Source organism: Lissotriton helveticus, chromosome 2_1 (genome assembly GCF_964261635.1).
Source record: "Lissotriton helveticus chromosome 2_1, aLisHel1.1, whole genome shotgun sequence".
Taxonomy (NCBI): domain Eukaryota; kingdom Metazoa; phylum Chordata; class Amphibia; order Caudata; family Salamandridae; genus Lissotriton; species Lissotriton helveticus.
In genome coordinates this window covers 560,544,205-560,570,882 of record NC_136059.1, presented here as the reverse complement: position 1 = coordinate 560,570,882, position 26,678 = coordinate 560,544,205, and the positions used below count along the sequence as shown (strand labels likewise).

At 44.2% G+C, this 26,678-nt stretch overlaps 1 protein-coding gene across 2 annotated transcripts in view; it reads left to right on the top strand.

The window, feature by feature from the left end:
• Nucleotides 1-26,678, top strand: part of IQGAP2 (IQ motif containing GTPase activating protein 2) — a 1,127,142-nt gene that overhangs the window by 973,043 nt on the left and 127,421 nt on the right. For both annotated transcript variants that reach the window (XM_078675224.1, XM_078675225.1), the window contains one exon: nucleotides 11,545-11,677. In XM_078675224.1, the coding sequence (XP_078531350.1) occupies nucleotides 11,545-11,677 (133 nt within the window). The remainder of the gene's footprint in view (nucleotides 1-11,544; nucleotides 11,678-26,678) is intronic.

The following is a 26,678-nucleotide window of genomic DNA, read 5'->3' as shown; positions in this document are numbered from 1 at the left end:
TCATCCTCAGAAGATGGACTCTCAACACTGAAGTCTGCCCAGTCTTTATTCGCTTCGTCAGATGAAAGCTCTGATAATGAATAAAATTTTTCTGAGAGCTCTTGATTATGCTCTTGAGTATGCTCTTGATTGTGCTGCTGCACAATAATCTCTTTTGTATTTCGTGTTTCATTTGAGGCTTCGTTTAGATATAGTGCCAGTGATGGAAGTGAACATGCTCTATTCGTAATTGAACCACCCAAAGTTGGAACTACAGGTCCCATAATACCCTTCCTTGATAAGTCAGTTGGGGTCTGAGTGGGCTCTGAAGGGCTGAGCTGATTGTCACCGGCTACAGAGAGTTGATTAGTGGCCTGAGCTGCAGTTATATCAATTATATCAGTACTTCGATTATCATTGTCAATTATTTTCTTTTTTGCAGCATGTTTTTCAAATAAGTCTGGCAGAGTCTGTGATGCTGGGCTTTTTAATCCTAGTACTTCATTAGATTTAGTAATAGCCCCTTTATTAGCATTCTTACCCTGTTTGGTGGTTTTTTTCCCAGGGATCAATAGCGCTGGTTCTGCCATCTCAGTCTCCTCGTTCTCTTGCCCCACGTTATTAGGTTCAAGCCCAAATCCAGTTTTTCTGTTGCTGCGTGTGGCAATACAAGATGGAAGTGGCGTCCTCTTTTTTTTTCGTGAGCCGCCTCTGCCGGGAAAAACGTGGTTCTGTGTCCAGCACAGGCAAAGTGTAGCACGCCACAGCGGAGACCGCCGATTAAACTCTAGGAAGTTTAGCAACATTCGTAGCTCCGCCTAGTACAAGGATAGTTTGCAGCAAATTACTGTAGCTGTGTGTTTGTAAATAATTATTTCCTCTCCTCTCTGTTTTTTTTTTTGCGAAGACGTTTTATTCTCCACGCTTCTGTGGTTTTTAATAACTCATCCGCCAAGCACTTTCCCCTCTGCTGGAATCCGCTCGAGGGAAGAGATCAGTGCCTCACCACCGTCGCGGAGCCTCCCCCGTAATCAGGAAATGAGGAGAACGCCGTTTTCAGGTCGCGCGGGCTCCGCCTTCCGTCTATGAGCAGCCCAGCCCGACCCGAGCAGCCTGAGCAGCCCAGCCCGGCGCGACCCGGTCGGCAGCCACAGCAGGGACCAGAGATGCCGGCAGCCACTCGTTGCTATTCCCACAGCCTTGCAAGGTAAATAAAATGAAGCTCGTTTAGCCGCAGCCATCCATAGCAGCGCAAAATAGCAAAATTTCTCCTTCTTTAGTGAAAAAAACGGTAGGACGCCAGGGGCGAGGGAGCAAGCTGATTACACAGCCTTCCCCACGGCAGCCATCTTGCCTCTCTGCTCCACCAAGGTGATATTGTTGTCACTGCACTGTACAACACAAAGATAACAGGCACGCTACAGGGAACATGCCGCCTGAGGGGCACAGTGTGTGTGCACAGATTCCCTTCTCTGCACGCCACAGAAACACTTATTATAACACCAGGTTTCCACCGGATGAGCTATCTTCTAGGCGCAGCGTCCGTGCCACCTTGCATCACCCCGTGCAGTGTCACTGTCTGCAAGCACTCCTGGACACTGACTGAGATACATGCCTGTCTCCATACCTTCCTTCTGCGTTAACCATACCCTTGGGCATTTGACCTTTGTTTTGTAAGAGGTCAGAGGTTGAAGATTAGGGGATCTGAATACACCGCAGATATGATTGCTCAAGGACCCACAAATGAGAGAGAGAACAATCCGTGCGTTAATATGTTAGTATTTGTTTTGTGTTAGTTTTATAACTTGGCGTTGTTCTCATGGTTACTGAGAAATCTCAGTGGGTAAATGCACCGGCCTGCTGCATAAACATGTGTGCTACCTGCAGGCTTCAAGTCATAAGCCTGGGTATGCCGACTTTGTTCATAACTGTAAAAGGGCTGATGAAACGAGTTCTTTTGAACTAGGTGACAGTAGGTTAGGGTACAGTTAGATTATAATTAGGTTATGCAGTAATTGTTAGGTCTTCCACCCTTTCCCAAATGATCACCAAAGATAATTACTTTCCATGTGCAGAATGCTTTGAAATAAATAGGACCTGTTTTTCTTTCTTCGTCCAGCTCGGTGGCTTATCCTGGTCACTGCGCTGAGGCATTTGATCAAAGGCCACGTGGAAATGAACTGAACAGCAACCTGGCTATGATCCAGACCTCTCTAACACTGAGTCCAGCACGGAATACTTATATCAGAGTAAACCCCATTTGTCAGTGAGTAGGGTTAGTTACTCCGCTTGAAAGAATGTGGATTGTGACTGCCTTTCCCAGTTCATTGAACTGTGACATGAAACCTGTGTTCATTTAGTGCTACAGAGTTAGTTCTTAAGTGTTTAAACCTTCCATACTTTCAATATAGATGAAAACACAGCTCCAGGCACAGACATTTGAATGTCAGCCTGGGATTATAGAGACAGTGCTCATTGGATCACATACCAAAGGGAAAAACTTTTGTAATTAATTCCCCTCTGGACCAAATTTCCAGCTGTCTGTATGATTCTTTACCGCCCACTCTTTCGAACATGAATACAATTCTCCTCCACACTTTTATAGTATATTGATTCCAAATGATATCATCTTTTACATTAGAGAACCCATCTCAGCCATCCAAGTATTGGGTTTGTACCTTGTCTTTGGCTCATCCTGAAGTTGGGATCCTTCTAGACCTGACAGCAGCACACCACATGGTGGACTACAAGCTACTACTAGAGCTCAAGCTCAGCTACACCATGGTTTTCATGCTTCCTCTCAAATAAGAGTCAACCAGCTGGAAGTTCTTCCTTCAACCTGTCAAACCTACATCACCATAGGTCCTCCCATTTGCTTCAACTTTCCATCATCTTTTTATGGTTATTACCCGAGATTCTCACCTACATTAATCGCAATCTGAAATGTACCCAGAACTAGAGAGTCCAGCTTTTGGCTGAGAAGTAACTTAGAACTTTTACTAGATGACTATTTAAACGGTGCACCAACTGGCTTCAGGGTGTCCAATAGCCTTCCAAATCCTCACTGCCTTTCCCATAGCCTCAGTAGGTAGGTGCATCCTATACAGAAAATGTAAAATGTATGGGTATGGATTGACCCCCCACACACTCCAACAATTGTAGCATTCACAGTAAGCAAGAATATTAGTTTGTATTCCTTCATAGGGGTTTTCCCGCTTCTTCACATGGAACAATTATTCAAACTCAAAAGGATATTGGGCCCGCCCCGGTTTGGCTACAGTCACGTAGTCTATACAAGAGTTCAGAAAAAAGATCGATGATCCAGAATCAAAACTCTATACTAAGCTTGGGCACAGTAAGCACAACAGTGTGAGGTACAATGGAAATACCTGTGAGGGCCCTGATTTACACTACCTCCAATCCTTAAGCAATCAAAGCCTTTGGAGAAGGGGGAAAGAAAGAAGGCAGTTTAACATCTAAATGTAGGCTGGAGAGAACAGATCAAAATGATCAGGTATTGTATTTTTGACCTTATAATAAGGTGAGTTGTTAATGCTGCTAAGGAAGAAAGAAGGCTTCTGCGACTAAGACCTATCTGCACAGAATGTTGTGTAATCAACTGATCAGACATTTTTTTACATTAGCTGATGCCTTAAAGTGAACCTTGAGGATTAGAAGTTTATCAACAACAAATCAGGCTGACCAGAATGGAGGCTGCGATACTATTAAATAACTAGATTTATACTTAGCAGGGTAGTAGAGTATCCCTCTATACTCAGATAACTAAGAGTGAAATTAAACCAATAATAGCTAGTGGTATGCTGGGTTTGAGAGTTGCGATAAAACATGTATGATATATGTCCCACCAACTGGATGTAGAATGAGATATTCTTGACGGTTGCTGGGAAATAAAAGGTCATTGAATGAGGAAGCGTACTTAAATTGTCTAAAGACAGTCTGCTGGTAAGAAAATATCCCAGTAATGCTACGTAACCCAGATTATCCTCTCCAGTAAGGCGCCCGACAGTCATATACAAGAATGATCATACCACTGAGCGTGAACCTTGTGTAAAATGTTATAAAATGCACATTCCACTTCATCTGAAACTCTTAATGTGTAAAACATCATTAAATAATGTAATGTATTTGCACTCGGAATGTCTCTGTAATGCAACGCAAGTTAAACATTTTTTAAGTCCGAAAAACCCTCTTGTAGTCTTCTTCTTGAGGGATGGCAGGAAGAGTACTGCATCTGTTTGTAACCTTCAAGATTAAAATACAAGTAATATGTCATTTTACACAGTGCACGAACCCTAATCTGTGCAGAGCTTTGATACTTGGTGTATACTTCGTTTTGACCTTGTTTTCGAGTATAGACGTCCTTAAGGATTCTCAGGTTGGTGGCAGCTCATGGGGTCCGATTGGAGAACGAACTGCAATACTTGCGCTATATCGCGCACACTACTCTTGATAGCCTTGGATTGTCTAGGCAGCGCAGGCATGATTTAAGATGCTGGTGCTGCTTCGCTAATTTAAAAAAAAAAAAATTTAAGATACCAGTTACATTTCTTGTGCACTGCATTGTATTTCAAAGCTTCTATTGCATTGTACCTCGCCCCGTTCCACCGCGGCTGACTGTGCCGTTTGTGTGGAGGGCGAGGCGAGGCGCCATCTTGGATCGGGCCGGACCGGAGATAGCGGTTTAGCTCTTCTGGGGAGGCAGGGTTAAAACGAAATGTGTTTCAGGGAGCGCAGCGGGCGCGCCGAAGGTGCGCCTAAGGTAAGCCCGTCTGCGCCCGTCCGCGGCCGGCCGGGGCCAGGGGCCAATCTTAATGCCCAAATTATTTCTTACACTACAGATGACTTACTTGCATTAAGACCTCCCGCACATCTCTGTCCCACTGTACCCTTGCACGTTTTAAAACGTACCTCCTTATATGGCCTTTCTAAAATCAAATATTCAGCTTCCAATCTTATTCCTAAACAACATCCATATACTTTCAGTCAGCCACCTCAAAAACCCCAGGTTAAACTTCGTTGTATCTACCTTAACACACGCTCTATGGCTAAGCATCAAATTGATATATTTTTATTACTAACATCTGAGAAACCTGATATTGTGTTTCTATCTGAAACTTGGCTTACTCAGGACTCACTGCCAGATATTCTAGTCTCCCTCCCAGCTGACTATTACATTCTTACTGTTAACAAATCTGCTGGCAAAAAGGGTGGAGGAGTGGCTGTTATCATCCACAATACACATACATTTACAACACTCCCCTCTCTTGTTCTTACCTCCACTGAGACTATTGTTTTAAAGACTGACACTGATAGCGGAGCAATATTTGTAGTTTTGATTTATCGACCCCCTCAATCTATGCCCAGCTTCCCAGTATCATTGGCCGAACAGATGGCCCCCCTTGTTACAAACTACTCTAAAGTTGTTCTAATCGGGGACCTTAACCTTTGGTTTGATGACATCGAGGCAGACCCACAGGCTGCAGAACTGAAGGATCTACTCTCTGACCTGAATTTAACTCAACATATTCACTCCCCCACCCATGAGAAAGGCCATAGTCTAGATCAAATATGGACCTATAACATATCATTAACCATACCTTCCATAAAACCATGTATCTGGTCCGATCACTTTTTTATTTATTTCACAATCACTGTTGATATGAGCACAAAACAGTTATTTCAGACCGGTGGGAAGATTAGGAAATGGACGGGTATTGATACACCGGCTTTTCTTGACACCTTAGCCACTACCCTGCCCTCACTTACCAAAGACATTGATGTCATGGAGGAGACCTTTTCTCACTGGATTCATACCGCCGCAGATATTCACGTACCTTGCGTGAGTTTTTCCCGTTCACGTCCTAATGATGCTCATAAATGGTTCACTACCCAACTGAAGGTTTTAAAACTTGAAGTCGGCCAAAAAGAAAGGAAGTGGAGGACTGGATATCTACCCCAGGATAAAGTGATCTACTACCTAGCCCGCAAGAACTACCAAAAAACCATTTTAAAACACAAAGCCACCTACTTTTCAGAAAAAATCTTAAATTCACAGAATAAATCCAAAGAAGTATTCAATATAGTGAATGATCTATGCAATAACGACAGAACAACACCGTCGGTCAATCCCTCACAAGAGCTATGTGATTCCTTAAATCTTTTTTTCATTAACAAAATTATTACTATAAAACAGAATATAATCAACCTTCCCGTCCCTGCTCCTTTGGATGATAGTTATTACAACACTACTACATTAGACTTATTTCCCCCGATTGATGCAAAAACACTGTCTGGTCTATTTGTACGTGTTAAATCTGGTTCACCTGACGACATCTGCCCCCCACACATATTTAGAGAGGTTGGACTAGCCATTCCCCAAGTTGTGCTCTCACTGCTGAACGAATCACTTACACAAGGCAAGGTCCCTAGCAGTTTTAAGAATGCCCTGCTCATCCCTCTGATTAAAAAACCAGGAGCAGACCCACTTGACCCGATAAATTATAGGCCCATATCCCTTTTACCTTATGCATCTAAAATTTTGGAAGCCTATGTCTCCTCCTGCCTGTCTTCGTTTGTCGAAAAATCTGAATATCTGGAACCATATCAGGCTGGTTTCCGTCCCTGCCATTCGACGGAGACCGTGATCCTAGCTGTCCAAAATACCCTAAGATCTAATGCTGATAAAGGCATACATCAGGCTCTCGTACTCCTTGACCTATCGGCCGCGTTCGACACGGTTGACTATACCATTCTTGTCAACCGTGTCGAACAGGCCGGCCTCAGAGGACCTGCCTTAAACTGGATCACCTCTTTCATAACAGGACATTCGCAGTCAGTGAGACTTGGCACTTTTACAGCTTCCAAAACTCCTACTACATGTGGGGTTCCTAGGGATCCTCATTATCACCTCTATTATTTAATCTTTACCTCCGCCCATTACTTTACTCTTTAAGGAACTCCAAAGTTACCATCTATAACTATGCGGATGACCTCCAACTTGTCTTTCCTCTTAACACTGCAGATTCTGTGACAGACTTCCAGAACACTATGACACATATACAGAGGTGGATGAACCTTAACCATCTAAAACTTAACCCAGGCAAGACAGAGTTGATCTTGCCTGGGAAAAGTGAATTGAGCTGGGGCCCATGGTTTTGGCCACCTGACATGGGAGCCCCACCCGCAAAATCCCTCTCTGTTAAAAGTCTGGGGGTCACGTTGTGCGCAGATCTCTCCTTGAAAGGACAAGTTGGAACTGTAGTCTCCGCTAGTTTCTTCCAACTTAAAAAAAATAAAAAAATAGCCCAGTTCTTGACACAATCTGCTCTTATTCAGGTAGTCATTGCCCTTGTTCTTTCCCGACTGGACTTTTCCAACAGTCTCTATCTGGGACTTCCAGTAGGCCAGTTGAAAAGACTTCAGCTTGTCCAAAATCAAGCAGCTAGGCTGATCCGCAGACAATCTAAATGGCAGCCTATTAGACATGGCCTGGAAAGTTTGCATTGGCTTCCTGTAAAACAAAGGGTTGTGTTCAAGACTGGATGTATTATTTTTAAAGCTCTACAGGATATAGGTCCAAAATTCATTAGGAAACTTGTTTCTAGATACAATCCTTTATTAAACCTTCGCTCTGCGCACAAAAGTTTTTTGGTTGTCCCCACCTTTAAGAAAAAACGTCTGGGGGGCAATTGTTTTGATTACCTTGCAGCTACTTTTTGGAACTCCCTTCCCCTGCCTATTAGGCAGAGCCCTGACCTTCTTACCTTTAGACACTCTCTTAAGACTTGGCTGTTTAAACTGGCTTACTGTTAGAGTACTGTTTCGTGTTATGTTCTTTTCTGATAGCGCCATGAAGCCCAAGGGCGTACGTGCGCTTAATAAATACATTTTAACATAACATAACATAACTTAAGGGTGCTGCGCTAAGTTGTGTACTTACCTGCTCTTGCATCATGTGTATTGTCGAATGCCCTGGTCTGCACCTTAGCCTCATGAGTTGTATGTCAGCTACATGCACTAAGTTAAATAGCGTATTGGATACATAATATGTGCTACACAAAGCCCTATGTAATCTTTTTGAATGCAAAGTGAAGGTGAACCACACATTGAAATAGTTTCTGGAAGATATAACATTTGTTTTCTTTAAAAGAAAAATTAAAAAAAAGTCTGATGGCCAAGCGTAACATTAGATAAACGAAACTCCTGTTTCATAGAAATATTTTTTTCCCCTGGCATTTGGGTTCAGAAAGAAATAATTGCAGGAAACCATAAATCCGATCATGGTGTGCACAATGAGTTGGGAAAAATCCAGGTTACCTAAGAATATTAAGACAAAGCGCTCTGTAATTTTTTTAGCGCAAAGTGAAAATGAACCACCACTTGAATTAGTATCTGGAAGATATAACATTTAAAAAAAATTAAGACTGATGGCCTAACGTAACATTATGTAAACGAAACCACTAATTTGCAGAATACTTTTTTTTCCTGGCAATTTGCGTTATGAAGAAACAATTGCAGGAAACCACATATTGAATCATGGTGTTAACAATGAATGAGTTGAGGAAACTCAAGGGATATCGTGTTTATGGTAATACAGTACTGGCCTGTGACACTGGTCTCACAGTCAGACCTAAAGGGGTTTCCTGCAGAAAGTCCCTCGGAGCAACTCTGTGACCAGATGATGAGCAGAAGATGCTCATGTAAACACACCATTTTACTCCCATGTACGCTGATTCATGGTCAACATTTTTCCCCATCTGTTGGCTTTATGTTTTAACCAATGGAAAATGAGTTGGTGAGCTCCATCACAACCCCATGGGTCTTGTGTCGCCGGGAATAAAATTGCTTGGTTGCTGGCCTACCCTATTGACGTCTATTCGGTGAGGGTTTTTATAAACATAGCCGTCTCACTACAGGTCATTTGAAGATCTTTCTTGCAGACCTATAAATATTAACAATAGAAGGCATGCTGCAACGAGCCCCTTTGAAGCTGGCTACTGGGGGAAGGTGGGGACTCCTTTCTTACCCAAAACATGGGAATCCAGTTCCATTGTTGAGTTGGGAACCTGTCATTAGAGATTACTTCCCGTGCTTCACACAACTATTTATTCGGAGTGAACTTTAATGCATTGAATGAAATTTAGGGCATTTACTATCCCAGCACCTTCAGATGCCACCACCAAACATGTGCTACATGTATCATACTTGTACACTCAAAACATGTTACTATTCGATTCACACTTATTCAGTTCAGATGTTAGAAAGTCCATTAGTCCTTAAAGGAGTTTACTCTTTCCTTCCAACCTGTCAATTCGAAATACTTTGGTGGTGAGCAGTGTGCGTTGGCTTATGTTTTCATTGATTGTTCACAAGCATATCAAATGTACCCTTAAAAATCCGACTTTGTTCAATAAGTAGATTGGAGAGTAATTCTTGACTGTCATTTAGGAGCGGCCACCACAGTGCAGAGCACCTACTTCTGGGGAATTCACCTATGTCAGCAATATCCCAGGGGTTGCGGAAATGTCATCAAGCACTATTTGACATCCTAAGATCTCACAGGGTTGATGACTTGGCCCTACCTGGCCCCTAAACAACCTCCTGTTTTCTGCCAAGTGCTTGAGGGTAACACAATGTGTGGAAGTACAAAAAATATACACCGCCACCAAAGACGTCCTTTTTCTGCTTCTAATGCCTCCTCCTTGACCCCTCTGACTGGGATAGCAAGGTCTGGGATTGGGTAACAACACACAAGGTAGGAGTAGCAGCTGGTACCTCGAGTCCAGCTAAGTGACATATGACGCTATCTATGCCTATATATCCCTAATCTGTTGATCTCCGTGGTGGCCTCCGACTGGCTCTGCAAATTATTTTCCAGATGTGTTTTAGACACTAGGTGCCTATGTCCAGAAACGTGTGTAGGGCATCTTCAAGGCATGTCAGCTCAGCTTTCTTTTACACCAGCAAAAGGCAGTAACTAGGACTCTGAACTCTGCTGAATGTCCACAAGGATTTCTTCCCAGGTGTTCTTCCTTCGGGGTTTCCTCTGACAAGTCTCCTCTCAAGTCATTTGTTTTCAGCCCTTGTGATAGAGGCATGAACCACCCCCCACGGGCAGTGCAAGCAATAGACTATAATAATGTACTAAAGGCTTAAGCACATAAAGACCGAAAGAGCTGGGTTGAGTGGAATAGGTTCACCAAATGTCACATACAATAGGCTACTATTGAATGTATAAGGAAAATATATACACATGTTATGAGTTAAATAGAACATATTTTTATTTAGAAGTAAAAACCTGTTCTTTGTTTCACATATTCATCTTCTGAAATATTTGGTGAAGTTACATTATTATCAAGTTTCCAGGTGTATGAAGTTAGGTAATAGGAAGCATATTAGCATACAGTTGAGAATGTATGGTCTCACCAATTTTGGCCTCAGGAGCAGGGAGACACTCCGTCTCCGGCACCAGTGGTAAAAAGCTTAGGTATAAAAATTGACGCAAACCTCTCTTTATCTAACCAGGTTTCCACCATCTTTGGGACATGTGTGGGCCTATTAGGGCAATTGAGGAAACTTTGATCTATCCTCTCTTTTTCCACCATGCGTATGGTGGTGACAGCTTTGATTCTGTCCCGGTTAGATTATGGTTACGAGCTTTATTTTGGATTACCGGATAACCTAATAAATAAACTCCAGGTGGTAATGAATGATGCAGCAAGGCTGATTTTTAAACTTCCCAGAAATACAAGAGCTGCCCCCCTACTGCAAAAACTCCATTGGCTCCCTATAAAGCAAAGGATCAAATTTAAGGGACTTTGTATCGCCCATAAGGCCCTATATGGACAAGCTCCAAGCTACATCAAAGAGCGCCTTGTGAAATATGTTCAAGGCCACTCATTAAGATCTTCCGCAGGGAACTTACTATTCTTCCCACAATTCAATCTTACGAAAAATGGAGGGCGGGCCTTCTCTGTTTGTGTTCCACAATTGTGGAACAGGCTTCCACTCCTTTTTCGATCAATGGAAGACCTTACTAGTGTTTAGGAAAAATCTGAAAACTCTCCTCTTAATTGAAGCCTGGGCTTAACTCTATGCAGCTAATGATCGTACTTCCTATGGGTGCTGTAGCTTCCCTCTTTTAGCGCTTAGAGACCTGTTGGTATTAAGGGCTATACAAATCGCAGTTACCATAACATAACATAACATTTCAGCCACTTACCCTAAGCTACATCAAAGGTCTTTGTTTCAGCAGCATGAGGCGGGCTCTGCTCACTTTGGATGGATACTGCTTTCTTTTGGCTTTCCTGCATGCTTGCAGAATGGTGATTTATTAGCGCTATATGGAATACATAAACAACATATTATATAGGTTTACTCATTTGTTGAACTCTGCTTTCATACATTCATATTATCTCTTCATACACAGTCATTTAGTCGAGGAACTGTTGGCTTTGCATCCCTCATCAGAGCAGAAGCTCAGCTTCTGACTGTCACCCTGGGTTAATATAACATTTGGATAAAATGTTTCCATTTCTTTTCCAGGAAGTTCTTTGAGAGTGCTTGTGATATTCCAGAGCCAGAGGAAAAGTTTAACATTGATGAATTTTCGGACCTAGTAACTCTAAGTAAACCGGTCATATACATATCTATTGAGGAAATCATCAACACACATTCAGTGAGTATGAAGCATTATTCATAAAAGTGACAATGGTTTGCAAAACTGGAATTTAAGGACTTGACCTATAGTCTTGTTTTTAAAAAAAAAATATGTAGAATTTGATTCATCTGAGCTCTATATTTGATATCTTATGTCATAACATTGAAGTAACTGTAATTCATTTCTTTTCTCTATTTTGGCCCCTCTGGTATAGAAAAGTTTTTTTTGTTTCTTTTTTAAATTTCTTTATTGCATTTCAATTGGAAGAACATCAATCTGTAATCACAGTCCCCCTCAAAGACCCCCCTCCCCCATCTGACTCTGCCGACAACCGACGTACATATAGTTTCAAAACGCCTGTTTGATAAATAGTATACACAGCCATTTAGCCAACAACCCATAATAGGGCAGGCGGCCTTTCACCACATTCGTTTATCTCATTGCTAGTAAAAGACTCTGTGACAAGTTCGTAACCGCAACATAAAAGTAACTGCGAGGTCTGTCCCAGTCTCTTTTTACTGCCCATCACCCCGCACCCTGTATTGTTGTGGGTCCATTGGTGTCTCTTTGGTTCGTCAAATATGTGTGGTATAAGCTCCAGAAGTTTTTAGGCCTGCTGGTGGGGGGGCTGCAGTTCACTATAGTTTTCAGGTTGAGTACAGCAGTAGAGCATGTCGTGCGCCCAACATTTGGTGTTGGCAGTGGGCCCCTCATCCAGCAGCAAGCCAGCACTCGGGGGGCCATCAGCAGGCCCATGTCAACCAGTCGCCTAACCGCTCTCAGTAGCTTTTTAGTGTACCCCAACAGAGCCACTAGGGGATCAGGAGTGATCTCAACCTCCGTTAGCTCGCTTATTTCAGCAAATATCTTCTCCCAGAAACCCCAAACACCCGGGCACTGCCAGGCAAGGTGCAAAAAATCAGCCTCTGGGGCGTTACACCTCTCGCAGTGTGCTGAGTCCCGAAGACCGTACCTGCAAAGTCATGCGGGGGTGTAGTACACTCTGTTTCTGGTATAGAAAAGTTATATTGGTGAATTCTATTACATGAATGCAGTATAAGAAGTATTAATGCCTCCTAACACTAAGAAACATCTTACCTTTAATTATTTTTAAATTGCACGTAGAACTTTCTTCTTTTCCAGTTCTCTTCTCAGTGTGCTAGTCATGACATGTCAAAAGCACATTTTGTACACCAAAACTCCTAAATGAATGTTTAAAAGAGTGGAATTTTTCATTTGCTTGCAGTTGTACAGTCATTTCTTTTAGTAAATATATTAGAGTTAAATGTTATGTTATGATAACATATAGAGTGCACGTACACGCAAGATTTCTTCGTTAACAGGCAGGCCTTCAAAAGCTTGCTATGGCTCCGGAAGTATGGTTCCAGCCCGACTAAGGACAGGGGAGAGTTTCGTAAAATATGGGCCAGGATGGATTTGTAAATAATACAAGCTTGTGAGAGGGATGGGTGGAAAATAAAGCGAGGAGGTCTTATAGGCTGTTAAATTATGGCTGTCTTTATTTGTCAAAACATAAAGAAAGCAAAATCAAGGATATAATTGTACACGTTGGAATGTGTGGAAAAAGGAAACCGCTGTCGTTGGCGCCCTGGAACCACGTTGGTTGTGGCTTTTTCTCGTCCTTTCCTCTGATGGATGGTGACACCGCACCCGGTAGAAAGAGAAGAAAGATGTGGTTAGATGTTGGTTCTGTATAGGGCAAGACACAGCTAGTGTGAACCGTGCCGCCACCGTGCATACAGTAAAAAAAAAAAAAGAACATAACCAAGAAAATAGAAGAGGGGGAAAGGATTAAGAAATATAGCCCGGCATGACCGCTGACAGGTATCGTCAGGACCGAGGGAAGGTAAAAAGAAAGAGTTCCTCAATAGCAATAAAAGCGGCCTATCAGTTTACCGTGGTTCAGTTTATCTTGGCCCCTCCTTTTTCTTCAGGAGAATGACTTTTAATCCGCCTTTGTGCAATTCGTACAAGGTATGTGGTTTGCTTTCAATAAGGTGTGCACAGTGTGGGCGAAAACGTGCGGGGAAGTGAAGAAAAATGGTGCAAAGAAAGGAATAACCACCACATCGTGCCCCGTGAGTACCTAGGACTCACAACCCCCTCCCTTTCCCCAATCTCAGTGACCCCTGTCCCGCTTCACGTACCGCAGGGGTGTAGCTCTACTGAGCTACGGCAGCGTTGTAGAGTCCTCCGTCCACTCCTCCTGCCCGACGTCTTCTGCATCCTCATAGCATTGGGGCATCTCATCCTGGGGTCCAGGCCAGCCCGTCTGCTTATCGTCCTGGGGTCCAGGTCAGCCCATCTGCTTCTCGTCCTGGCTTCTCCGGGGCGCCTCCTTCTGGTCTCTCCGTCTCTCAGCTTTCCAACGCGTCCCATTTAGCGTCTTCCGGGTTCTCTATTTTCGCAGTTGTCTCCGCCCCTGGTTTAAGCGTATCGTCATTCCATTGGCCATGACTAGGAAGTGGGCACTCCTCGTCCTGCAGGGGAAAGGGGCCGAAAGGAGTTAATTCTTTCTGTGCCTCTTCCGAACTCCTATTAGCTTGACCTCGCATTGTATGTGGTTTTATCGGGCGACTTCCTGGCCCCTTCTCACATCGCTGTTTTAAAAAAAGTTCTCTGTTTGATAAGGAACCAGAGAAGTTTAATTAACACAGGAGAGACATGTGCAGGTCTATTCAGTTACAGGCTACCCTTGCTGCCGTATTTTGGCTGATTTGTAATTTGTGTAAAGAAGTTGCAGGGAGACCCAAATGCAGGGAGTTTGCCTAGTCTAAGCAAGACACAGTTACCGCTGTATTAGCTGCTTTCAAGGCCTCGAGTGACAGAAGACAAGTGACCTTCCAATCGATTTCCATGGGACAAAGCACTTCACCGTGACTGCCTTGATTGAGGGGATCATGGACAGTTGATTGTGTATCACAATGCACAGGCTCTTGGTGGGGGCCGCAGGAACAGGAAGAGATTCAAGATCAGAGGGCTAGTAGGTGTCAGCCCCGAGATCCAGCCTGTGGTTGAAAATAATCAGCTCAGTCTTATCCGCATTTAGCTTGAGGGAGTTATTGCCCATCCTGAGAGAAATAGTCTAATGCTGGAGCTGTGGATAATGCACCAAGGAGTGAGAGCTGATAATGCCACAGTCCACATTCTCCTCATTTTGTTGAGACAGAGTTTGTCAGAATACTATTCTTGATTAATTTAATTTTCTCACTGAAAAAAGTGCTGAGTGTGTTCCACAGATTTTTGAAAGCTTCTTGCTCCCAGGTCACTCACTTGGGACAAATGAGTTTGTTATATATCTTAAAAGTTTCCTATTCTTATTTTCCTCCATATTAATGTGGTTAGAATAAATAGAAAATTTGGTGGTGAGGAGCAAGCTTTATACTTCCTCAGCTCTCACTAAAACATTCTCTTTCTAATATACCATAGTTCTTACGCCACTTCCTTTGAAGTTGGCTTAGCCTGAGCTTTGCCTCTTAAAGTTAATCACGGAGGCTGCCTCATTCAAGTACGTTCTGGGACATGTACTTCAAGGGTGTGCTCCTGCCAGTCAAAAAACCCCACAGATGTCTATTCATTCAAGGGGTTTGGGAATTGGGCAGATTTCCCAGAGGGTGTTAGCCATTTCCTGGAGATTCACTACCTCCAGTTATGGAAGGTGCTTGGGCCTGCATTAATCAATGTCGTTCCTGTCCTCACAAATGCTTTAAATTTAATGCAGTGGTGATCTGACCATTTGCAAGGGAGGACACCTTCTTGATAGGTGTGTTGTGGGACCATACCAAATCTAGAATACGCCCCTTAGCATAGGTGGGTAATTGGACCTGTTGAATGAAAGATAAAATAAGACATTAGGTCAAAGAACTCTTTGTCCTTGTGTAGGAGAGTGGATTATTATGTGGTTGGGCTGGTTAGCCTTACCATTTATTATTATCACAATACCCCAAAGGTGGTCCTTGGATTCACACTAATAAATCCTGAGCTCAGTCTTGGTAGAGTGACAAAGAGCCGTCCGGCTTTACTAGAGGAACATGTGTTAAGCATTTCCGAGTACTAACATGGTTGATAAGTAATTGACATGACTCCAAAGAATTCCGACACCCATTTATAACAATAGAGTGTATTTTTATCTTAATTTAGACACAAAAATTAACAGAATAGCATACACACAACCGGAGTTATCGACTTTTGTAGCAGTATTAAACAGTGCAGTAAAATCAATAGACAAAATAACATTGCAGCCAATGGCAACAACTACCAGTGTTAATCGGTCACTTGCAAGTCGAGTTACGTGGAACCCTTACAGGGTTATGTTCATGCAGGCCCCAGAACCAAGCCACAACAGTCAGATACATTTTACCTGGCCTGTGGAGTCTGGGTGCAGAGATGTTCTGGCTGTCCTTAGTACTGAATGGGGGCCATGGGTGGTGCTGTTTTTACCGCTTGCAGTGATGAAAGAGACAAAACTCAAAAACACAACAGGTAGACAGCTGCTTACGTCGGTTGATGGTTGCACGGTGCTCTCTGTAAATGCAGCGTTGTGTGGGGGTTAGTTACCGGATTGGCGACCAACAATTCGTGGCAGCGGTAAGCACACCAAAAAACTGCTCCAACTTCACTGGGTCTGGGGGCGTAACATAGTGGCCTGAAACTTAGGGCAGGTGAGACTACAACTTGCACAATGCACTGAACCACGTAAATTTGGGCAATCACTTGGAGGGCCTGATAGCCAGAAAATCTTTGTATCTGGCGAGTGTTTTTTACCTGCAGTTTGCAGGGGACTAGTGCCACTAGTCCAGGGCAGACTGGCGGTGCTTATGTCTTCCACAAGTGTCCCTCTTTTTGGGAGTGTCTGGTTTTAGCCAATGACGAGGGCTGTTCACTCAGTTCCAAGTCTGTTGCCTCAGGGACAAAGTATCCCTCTTTTGCTTTGTGCTGTGGGCAAAGTCCTGTTATCGGTGACACAGGTCTTCACTTCGTACTTCTTTGAAGTAAGTTGTTCAGATGGGAGGTTCTGTTCTCAGGGAGGCCCTAAATCCAAGATGTATGGGAGTTAGGGTTAAGGGAGCTTGGAATTTGTTTGAGGGTTGTTGTACCAAAAGTTAAAATCCCTAATGACCAACAGGTGGTTATATAAGATACCGGACTGCATATTAACTCAAAGAAGGACTCAATACAGTTTGACATGCAATGCTGTGGCATATATATATGGCATGCACCCTAGACAGCAAGAGGGAAATAAAGTTTTTAATGTCAACTTGAGGAATAGTGGTACAGATCACAGCAGAGGTGTTAAAGGTGCAGCAGCTGATACTAGTAACCCCTATCTTGTGTGAGCCTCTGTTGGTGATTAAAACTATATATTGAGAGGGTAACACCTCCAAAGTATCAGGCATAGATGAGTCCACCAGCTGGGTTTCTGTAAGCCAAAGTATGTCTAGTGAGTTCTCCTCCAGCCCGTTGTAGATTTCAGTGCAATGCTTACTTAGGGACCTGGTTTTGAGGAGAGTCATTTGTAAGGAATGGTAAAAATTGTTAGCTGGGTCAAACAGAGGAGGAGAACTGGACAGAGGAAAACTAAGTAGGGTGGGAAATGGAAAACACTCTGCAGTGGGGTGGTTTCTGCGTAAGCCTGCTCTACACAAGTTCTCAGCAACCTTTCAATCAACGGCAGGATTGACCTGTTTTAAATTGTGGATCTCCAAGTCCAAACAGTAAAGAAAAAGGGCAGGGTCCATTTCCCAGGTCCCCGTTGGGTGTCCTCACAGATGCAGATGGCACATGCTACTCTGCCCAGTATAACTTTTAGTTAGCGGCCACAAAGAATTAGACTGCTAAATTTCAAGATGGGGCCAAAAATGATCTAAGGTAGAGCAAGGTAAAGCAGAGAAAACAACCTTTTAAAACACACAGTAAAAAAATATCCAGGAGCAAAACATCAGTGATTTAATGCCTGAGAGCTCCAAACAAGCTTTTCCCCCCAGAGTTATCAGCACACACGTGTTTCCCTGCACATTTATAGGACTTTTGGTTAGCAGCCATAAGGAACTTGACTGCAGACTTTCAAGGTGGCAGCCAAATACAATCTAAACAGAGCAATGTGAAGCATAGAATACAACTTTTTAAAACTCAGTTAAAAAAATAGCAGGTGGAAAAATAGCAATGATTTAGTACCTCTGAGCATCAAAACAGCTTCTTCCCAGAGCGCAAATCATTTTTCATTAATGAAAGTCATTAGTGTGAATTTGTCAAAGTTGCTCTCATGAACAGTGTCAAGGCTCAAATAATAACAGCATAATCAATATCTCACCTCATCGTAGGCACATTTCAGTCTGAATATAATGAAAGTGCCCATACTAGAATGCACTACATCCAAGGGTGCTTTGCTAGTCTCTTTTAGGTTTCTCTAACCAGTCGCTGTTGAGATACCATCAGCTCACAGACACCTTCAGCTCATAGCCTTGAGGTTTAACTTTACTTGAATAGAAAGTTCACCACTTGCCCTCTCAAACAGGGATGCCAGAGTGGGTCGCGAAAAACAGGAGAACCCACTACATGAAATAGAGTTGGTAGCCCAGGTCGATATTGAAGTTGTCAATAAAGGCCAGCCAATCAGGATTTGTGATCTTTTCTTCAAACCAGCCACATTCCAACAGATCAGGTAAAAGGAATCCCTTGTAATTGCCACCCCACCTTTATGACCTTTTGCCGGGGCTGCATCCCCCTTGGGTACATCGGTAGGCTCACCAATGGACATTGATGAAGAAACTTGCTCACAAGGGGTCACATAGGGCTCCCCTAGAATGGTGACTACGCCATTCATGGGGGCACCAGAAAGAACCTCGTAGCTCTCAGAGTTAATAAGACCATTCGGCCGACCCCGAGTGGACTTCCAAGGACCAGATACCAAACTTGGGTTCCTAATAGCCAGGGTAAGTCAATCCTGCTCATTCAAATCTGATAGTGTTGCAAACCGTTTTACATAAGGGATTTGACAGCCACACAAAATAAATGCTATTGGCTAGTGGATCCAAATAGCAATTGCAAGGGTCTGTAAAATAAACCAAGCAGTACAAATGATGATATTATTATTAAAATTTTGAGATTGACAATGCAGGGTCAAAATGTTTCTTGCAATAGCTGGATATCTAAACTGTATTATAACACAGTCCCCTTCAATAGACTTCTTAGACTGTCCAATCCAGGCCACAAATCATACCATTAAGATGTTTGTGGTCCTGAATATTACATCTAGAACGATTGGCCAGCCAGTGACATGCCTTATTTTGGAGCTGGCTGATGGACTCCTGAGTAGGATCTGACAATGAAGGGATGCCCACCAGGACCACAATATAGGGACAACATGCTGGGGGAAGATTAATCACCGGTAGAAGGGACGCTAGTCGTGACACCTGAGCAGCTAAGAGAAGAGGGTCACAAAGTGTGGGGGAACGGAAGTCTCCTTCCATGGGAGCTGTTACAGTACAAGAAGGAAGTGGCTGAGAGCTTGGGCATCTGGTTGGAGGGCTCTGTAATCAGGAGGCAAGGATACAGGTAAATTGGGCCCTGATGGTGGTTGGGGCTAAGTTACAGCAGCAGTCTGGCATGGGGGCACTGTAGTGGTAACCTTCTGTAATTGCTGGTATAGAAACAGAATATTCCATACTTCCACCTTCAGTTTGTCCAATTTCTCCCTCAACGCATTGGCAACATGTTTGTGAATAGTAGTATATTGTGACAAAGTTGAAGCTCAACTATGATTATCATTGGAGACAACTGTAGAAGTAAAGTCAGTAGTGCTCAGGGAGCCAGAGGGGTTCGAAAGGGTAGCAACTTCTCTCCGGGTACTGCGCTTATGCTTAGCCACTGGAGAGCTTGCAAGCTAGGGAAGTGCTGAACTATCCTCACTATGTCTCAGGATGGGAGTGCAAGGGAAGGTTGCTTCCGGTACCAGAGTTGGAGGTCCCTCCAGGGTTTATCAAGTGTATAGCTGGCTCTTTGGCAACTACCTCATCCATCACCGCAGCTGCAGCTGTTCCAGGGATGCCCAGAGATAAGTGTCTTCCTGTCACATCATTTTGTTTTGAGATGATGCCTACAGCTCTGGCTAAAAAGGAATCAATAGTGGTGTGATTGGGACCTGTCAAAGGCTCTGTGTTCGTTGGCCTTCCTTTTCCCATTTAATCAAAGGAACCAGTCACCTATAAGATGTGTATAGCAGTGAGCCCCAAAATATTCTGAAAGAAATAAAAACAAGCATTTACAATGCAATGGTCTCGGCATTATTAAAGGTAGAGCTATTGGCATTGCTCATGACTTTTTTTTTTTAATCATAAATGAATGGCATTGTCATTAACATTGCCAATAACTTAATCGTTAAATAAATGGCATTGTCATTTACAATGCCAATAGCTTAATCGCTCGCAAATGCATGACCTATTGCATTTACACCCACACAGAGCCACACACACAAAGCTACCCACACACACACACATACAGAGCCACCCACGCAGTCATTCACATAGAGCCACCTACACATGGATATTAAACATTTGAAAGCCATGTTCCTTCTGACTTGAAACACCCTCATAACTGCTGTTGACGTCACACGACGAAGGGTGTAGTTAGACGGTAAGGAGTCTCTGTTGAAGACCACAAAGGCAACATTGGACACCACACAAGCAACTTTTATTTATGTTTCCTAAACCAGTGCACAGTCTTAAAATCACTGCCGAGTTTGTTTACCTGTTCGTAAGAGGAGCCAAGAGAAGCAAAATAATATTTAATTTTTAATAATGTAAAGCGTCCCTCTACTGAAAAAAGGGTCGCTGTAGAGAAAGAGGTAGCAACAGAGGAGGAAGGTAGTGAGAGGCGAGTTAGGAGGAACCAAAGAGGAGAAAGAAGGGAGGTGGAGAGGTGAGGCTGCGCATTAAGGTTAGGCAAATTGAGAGATTACCTTGTAAGAGAGGTGGGGTACACAGATAAGAGTGAGTGACGTGAGGAAGAGAGGATGGAGATGAAGGGGGTGGGGAGTGAAAGAGTGGGACAAGAAGGACGGGGAGAGGTGAGGTAAAGTGAGATGAAAAGAGGCGAGTTAAAGGAAAAGATGATGTTGAGAGAGAGGTGAGGCATTGAGATGGGAACAGTGCGGTGAGGTGCAAAGAGAACAGTGACACAGTACGGTCATGATAGTGAGCGACAGGGGTCAGGTACATAGAAGTGTACCTGCGAGAGGTGAAGGGTGCTGAAGAGATGTGAGAAAGCCAGAGGCGAGATGGGAGTGGGTACATCAAGATATAGTGGGCGTGAGTTAGAAGACCTGAGGCAACCTAAGGACAGAGGTGTGAGACACAGGTCGGTGAGGCAGAGATGGGGGCTAGAGGGTGGTACAGATAGGGGACACTCAAAGGTAGATAGAAAAGAGCTGCAATTTATTTATTGTGAGATAGAGAGATGAGGTAATACAATATCGAGAGGTAGAAAGATGAGAGAGCCATCGTAGAGGGAGATGATGTGAAGAGTAAGTTAGTGGAGGTAGACAGAGGTAAGTAAACATTAGTGAGGGTAGGTAGAGGAAGATGGTGGAGAAAGAGGTGTGTAAAGTGGGAGATACATACGTAGGGGTTTTGGAAGAAAATGATAGAGGCGCAGAGGCAAAGGAGAGAGAGTGGTGAGGTAAAGTAAGGATAGGTAGAAAGAGCGAGTCAGGGGTAGAGGTACGCATAAAGAGGTTAAGCTAAAGAGAAGGGGGAAGAACTAGAGATCACTTTATCGGTGGTGGGAGGTTGGGAGTGGGCTCTTGGAAAATGGGAGGCCTGTGCCCAGGCTTAAAAAGCCTGTGCTTACTTCTTCCGTCTACGTGGAAAGCTGAAAAATAAACGCAAAAGATCTAAAAATGTACAAAGCTGAAGACGACACTGAAACAAGGCCCTGTCATAAAAGGGCAAGTGAGAGGCCTGCAGACGTCCAGTGTGGCGGAAAGGGCGCCACAATGTTGGACGTTGAAAGGCGGGGCCCCAATACTTTTGCAATAATAGTGTTCCTTTTGGAATGCCTGAAGTGCAGGTTTCCATCACGTCCTTAAGTCCCAAAAACACTTGATGCAGCGTGTCAGCAACTTCTTTAGTGTCAACAACACGGGATGCAGGGTTTTAGCTACTTTTGGCCAGGTTGGAGCAGGCTATGCGCTTTGTATCGCTGTGGTGCGCTTCGAACGGGAAAAACAAAGGCCCTACCGATGCTCACGCATCTCGCGGTACGGGGCGTACTGCTTGCAACGCAGGGACTCGAGTATGCGGCGGACAGTACAGGCGGTTCACAGGCTGAGCCCCGATTTCACATGAGGTCAAACTCTGCAGGAAGTCCAAGTCCTCTGGTTTGCTAACCCACAAACTGCATCGTCGACCCTCTCCCTCTTCACTGTTTGTTAGTTAAGAAGGAAGGCAGTGAAATGAATATGGAACTAGTCTAGAGCCTTCCCTTAGATTTTCTACTTTTTTCCCCAAGAAAGATATGACATTTTTCACAAATACCATTTCAGACTTAATGTACTATGATGCGCACTTCACTAACGTGGGTAATGAAATAATTCAACTGAAATCATGAATGTTTAGTGGTAAGTGGGAAGGGAATGAGATATTCTTCCAGATGTTCAGTTGTATGATGTGTAATTCGGGAACCTGAGATAAAATCCTGAATCCCTGTGACTAATTTGTGTGATCCTACTCAAATCGCTGTGCCTTAATCTGACTGTCAAATTTCAGACCCCCTGGTATGGTTCAATGACGATAATGCTGCTCCGTATACAACAACAATTTTGGTGATTTATACAGAGCACTTCACAAATTGACATCTCTTGGGTAACCCGTGGGCGTGTTGCCAAGACATTGTAGTGGGGAAAGGTTGTTTACAAAGCATTGCTTTTAACAGATGTGAATGAAGTCTAAAGTATTGAAGTGTAATATAATACAAGGTTTCAATAAATAATCTATTTTTTATCTGGGTGAATCTCTATCATAAGTTTACATGACATTGCTGATTCATTTACTCTCGTAAACTAGCGACTCTAGTGATGGCGCTGTCAGAGCCAAGCCAGGGCCTCTCTCCGAATTTGCCGACTTGCCAACATCTGCGTAATACCAGGTGTAATACATTTGATTGTGTTATTAACTCAAGGCTGGGCTGACTCTGGTGAGACCATAAACTGTTTCTACACTATGACGTGTTGTGTAAGAGAAGGACTGTACGTCCTTGGGGGGCCACCGTGTTCTCACGTGCCGCTACGTAGAGTAGTGGTGATGGTGCGAGATGGGGCGGGGGTTGCAGGGGGAGGTAGTGCCCGTGGGGGGAGGTTGTGCCCGTCATATCTGTTTTCTGCTGCGATGTGGCATGCGAGGAGGGGCGGGGGCTGCAGGGGGAGGTGGTGCCCGTGGGGGGCGGTAGTGCCCGTCGTATCGGTTTTCTGCTGCAATGTGGCACTGTGGGGTGTTGTGTGCCTTCATGTTGCTGAACAGAAGCAGTTTTCTTGTATGATGAAATGCAGTGTGCGTAGATATAACCACAGGGGGGAGAGAGAGAGTCAGTGGATTCGGTCTCCCTTGGCAATATGATCAAACAAAGTGGAATCCACTCAGAAAGTGGTGGTGGTCCCTAAAGTGATGGGGAGCACACAGTGTTGTTTAAATGCCCCTCACACACCAACAGGCCCCTTGGTGTCATGCTTCATCATCGGGGCCTTCGCACCCCTCTACGGGATGCGGCGTGCTACGACTCACGACTGCGTAGGAGCACTTGGTAGTGAACTATGTGAGGGAGTGTGTTCTAAGGGAAAATGTGAGTGAAGTGAGGTAAAAAGTGAGTTACTTAAAAAATACCTGGCGCGTAGGAAAAAATTATTTATTATGTCCTCGGCTGGAATTATTAAAAAGTGCAAAGTGAGGTTGTAGAAATACGAATTAGGGTATTACAACCGCTTCAAAGTGTCAACATGTTTCGGAGCGCAAGGGCTCCTTCTTCAGGACAAGGATATGCACATTATCCTCACCTTACTCACATGAAATATAAAAGTGTTAAAATTAAATTAGAAATGTGTAATGTACCTAACAATGTTTTATGTATAGGTAAGTTCAGTTGCGCCCAATAGGCGTTGTAGAGAACTTATTGTTCTTCGGAGCAGCGTTGAGGGGAAGGCAGGCGATTAGCTATGCAGCAACCGTTGCTTTACTAAGCAGTATGGAAGGATCCCCCCAATACCACGCATAGGCTCATGAGGTTATCAGATTGAGAACAATAAGTTCTCTACAACGCCTATTGGGCGCAACTGAACTTGCCTATACATAAAACATTGTTAGGTACATTACACATTTCTAATTTAATATTAACACTTTTATATTTCATGTGAGTAAGGTGAGCATAATGTGCATATCCTTGTCCTGAAGAAGGAGCCCTTGCGCTCCGAAACATGTTGACACTTTGAAGCGGTTGTAATACCCTAATTCGTATTTCTACAACCTCACTTTGCACTTTTTAATAATTCCAGCCGAGGACATAATAAATAATTTTTTCCTACGCGCCAGGTATTTTTTAAGTAACTCACTTTTTACCTCACTTCACTCACATTTTCCCTTAGAACACACTCCCTCACATTGCGCAGGAGCACTTGGTAGTGAACTATGTGAGGGAGTGTGTTCTAAGGGAAAAGGTGAGTGAAGTGAGGTAAAAAGGGAGTTACTTAAAAAATACCTGGCGCGTAGGAAAAAATTATTTATTATGTCCTCGGCTGGAATTATTAAAAAGTGCAAAGTGAGGTTGTAGAAATACGAATTAGGGTATTACAACCGCTTCAAAGTGTCAACATGTTTCGGAGCGCAAGGGCTCCTTCTTCAGGACAAGGATATGCACATTATGCTCACCTTACTCACATGAAATATAAAAGTGTTAATATTAAATTAGAAATGTGTAATGTACCTAACAATGTTTTATGTATAGGCAAGTTCAGTTGCGCCCAATAGGCGTTGTAGAGAACTTATTGTTCTCAGTCTGATAACCTCATGAGCCTATGCGTGGTATTGGGGGGATCCTTCCATACTGCTTAGTAAAGCAACGGTTGCTGCATAGCTAATCGCCTGCCTTCCCCTCAACGCTGCTCCGAAGAACAATAAGTTCTCTACAACGCCTATTGGGCGCAACTGAACTTACCTATACATAAAACATTGTTAGGTACATTACACATTTCTAATTTAATTTTAACACTTTTATATTTCATGTGAGTAAGGTGAGGATAATGTGCATATCCTTGTCCTGAAGAAGGAGCCCTTGCGCTCCGAAACATGTTGACACTTTGAAGCGGTTGTAATACCCTAATTCGTATTTCTACAACCTCACTTTTCACTTTTTAATAATTCCAGCCGAGGACATAATAAATAATTTTTTCCTACGCGCCAGGTATTTTTTAAGTAACTCACTTTTTACCTCACTTCACTCACATTTTCCCTTAGAACACACTCCCTCACATAGTTCACTACCAAGTGCTCCTACGCAGTCGTGAGTCGTAGCACGCCGCATCCCGTAGAGGGGTGCGAAGGCCCCGATGATGAAGCATGACACCAAGGGGCCTGTTGGTGTGTGAGGGGCATTTAAACAACACTGTGTGCTACCCATCACTTTAGGGACCACCACCACTTTCTGAGTGGATTCCACTTTGTTTGATCGAAATGCAGTGTGCGGCTTCAGAGGGCAGTGCCTGTTTATCACGCATTACAATACAGCCCGCAGCGCTATAATTCGAGCTCTCCGTACCTGAGCAGAAGCTGTTCCTGCTGATGGTCCTGCCCGAGCTCCCATGGCCAGACTGAAAGTCCTTCCTCTCCTCCTCGGAGTAGGGAGACTCGGAGGAGGGGGGAGGCCTCCTGTCGAGGCAGATAAGGGTGCAGCACCAGTCTCGGGATGCGGCTGCAGGCGGACGCCTCCTTGTCCGGAGCCCTCGGCTGCTCCACGGTGGCCTGCATGATGGAAGGGGAAAAGTGTCAGCGCAGGCTGGGGCCCATCCCTGCAGCGCTCAGCGGCAGCCGGCCAAGCTGTGTAAGGCACGGGAAGCGGCGCCACAGGGCTCCTGACGCAGCTGCCTGCGCCACCGCCAGGGGTACGTTGCAGCCAGATGAAAGTACGCCGCGTGTGGGTCTGTTCGAAACTTTAGCATGAGAAGCGTACCAGACGCAGGGAAGTACGGCAGGGGTACGCGGCGCACACTTGGATCCAGGCGGCACCAGAAGGGACACGAGTTTCAGAAAGAAAGCATGAAGATGGAGGGGGACACGACGAGCAGGCTGCACTGAGGCACAGAGAGAGCAGGGAAGTGCGCCCTGGATTAGGAAGGGGGTGGATCAGGGTGGTACACAATGAATGTGCTGAACACCGGCCTTCCTTTGTTACATTTTTCCTGGCGAAGCAGTACGGGCAACAGTGTCAGAACAAGCATTGGGAGCAGCGGGAGGGAGGACGGACGGACGGACAGCGGGAGGGAGGACGGACAGAGGGAGAGGGGCAGCATACAACAACACGGGACCACGACCAGCTTAACAATGACGAAAAACATTCGTCTAAAAAAAAAGTAAACGCCCACAATAGCCCACATCTAAATGAGGAAACAAAGGGGGCGGGGCTAAAAAAAGACCAAAACGCCCACGAATCTGCTCCCGCTAAGATTGACACATCTCTGTTCCAATGGCTAGCCTCCATTTATGGAGCTAGCCAATGGAACAGAGAGGCGGGTTAAAGCCCAGTACTGCAAAACATAAAATCTCAGCTGCGCAAGACTGCTGCGCAGTCTTACGCTTAGGCCGAGACCTAAAAATAATGGAGGAAGCCGTACCAAAACAGGGCTGTCCGTATGAACAAATAACGCTCACTTGCAAGGAATTTGATATCCAAAAAGTTACGTTGAAGCCCCTGCGTGACGAAACCAAGGGACAGGGCTCAACCTCATTCAGCCGAAGACGGG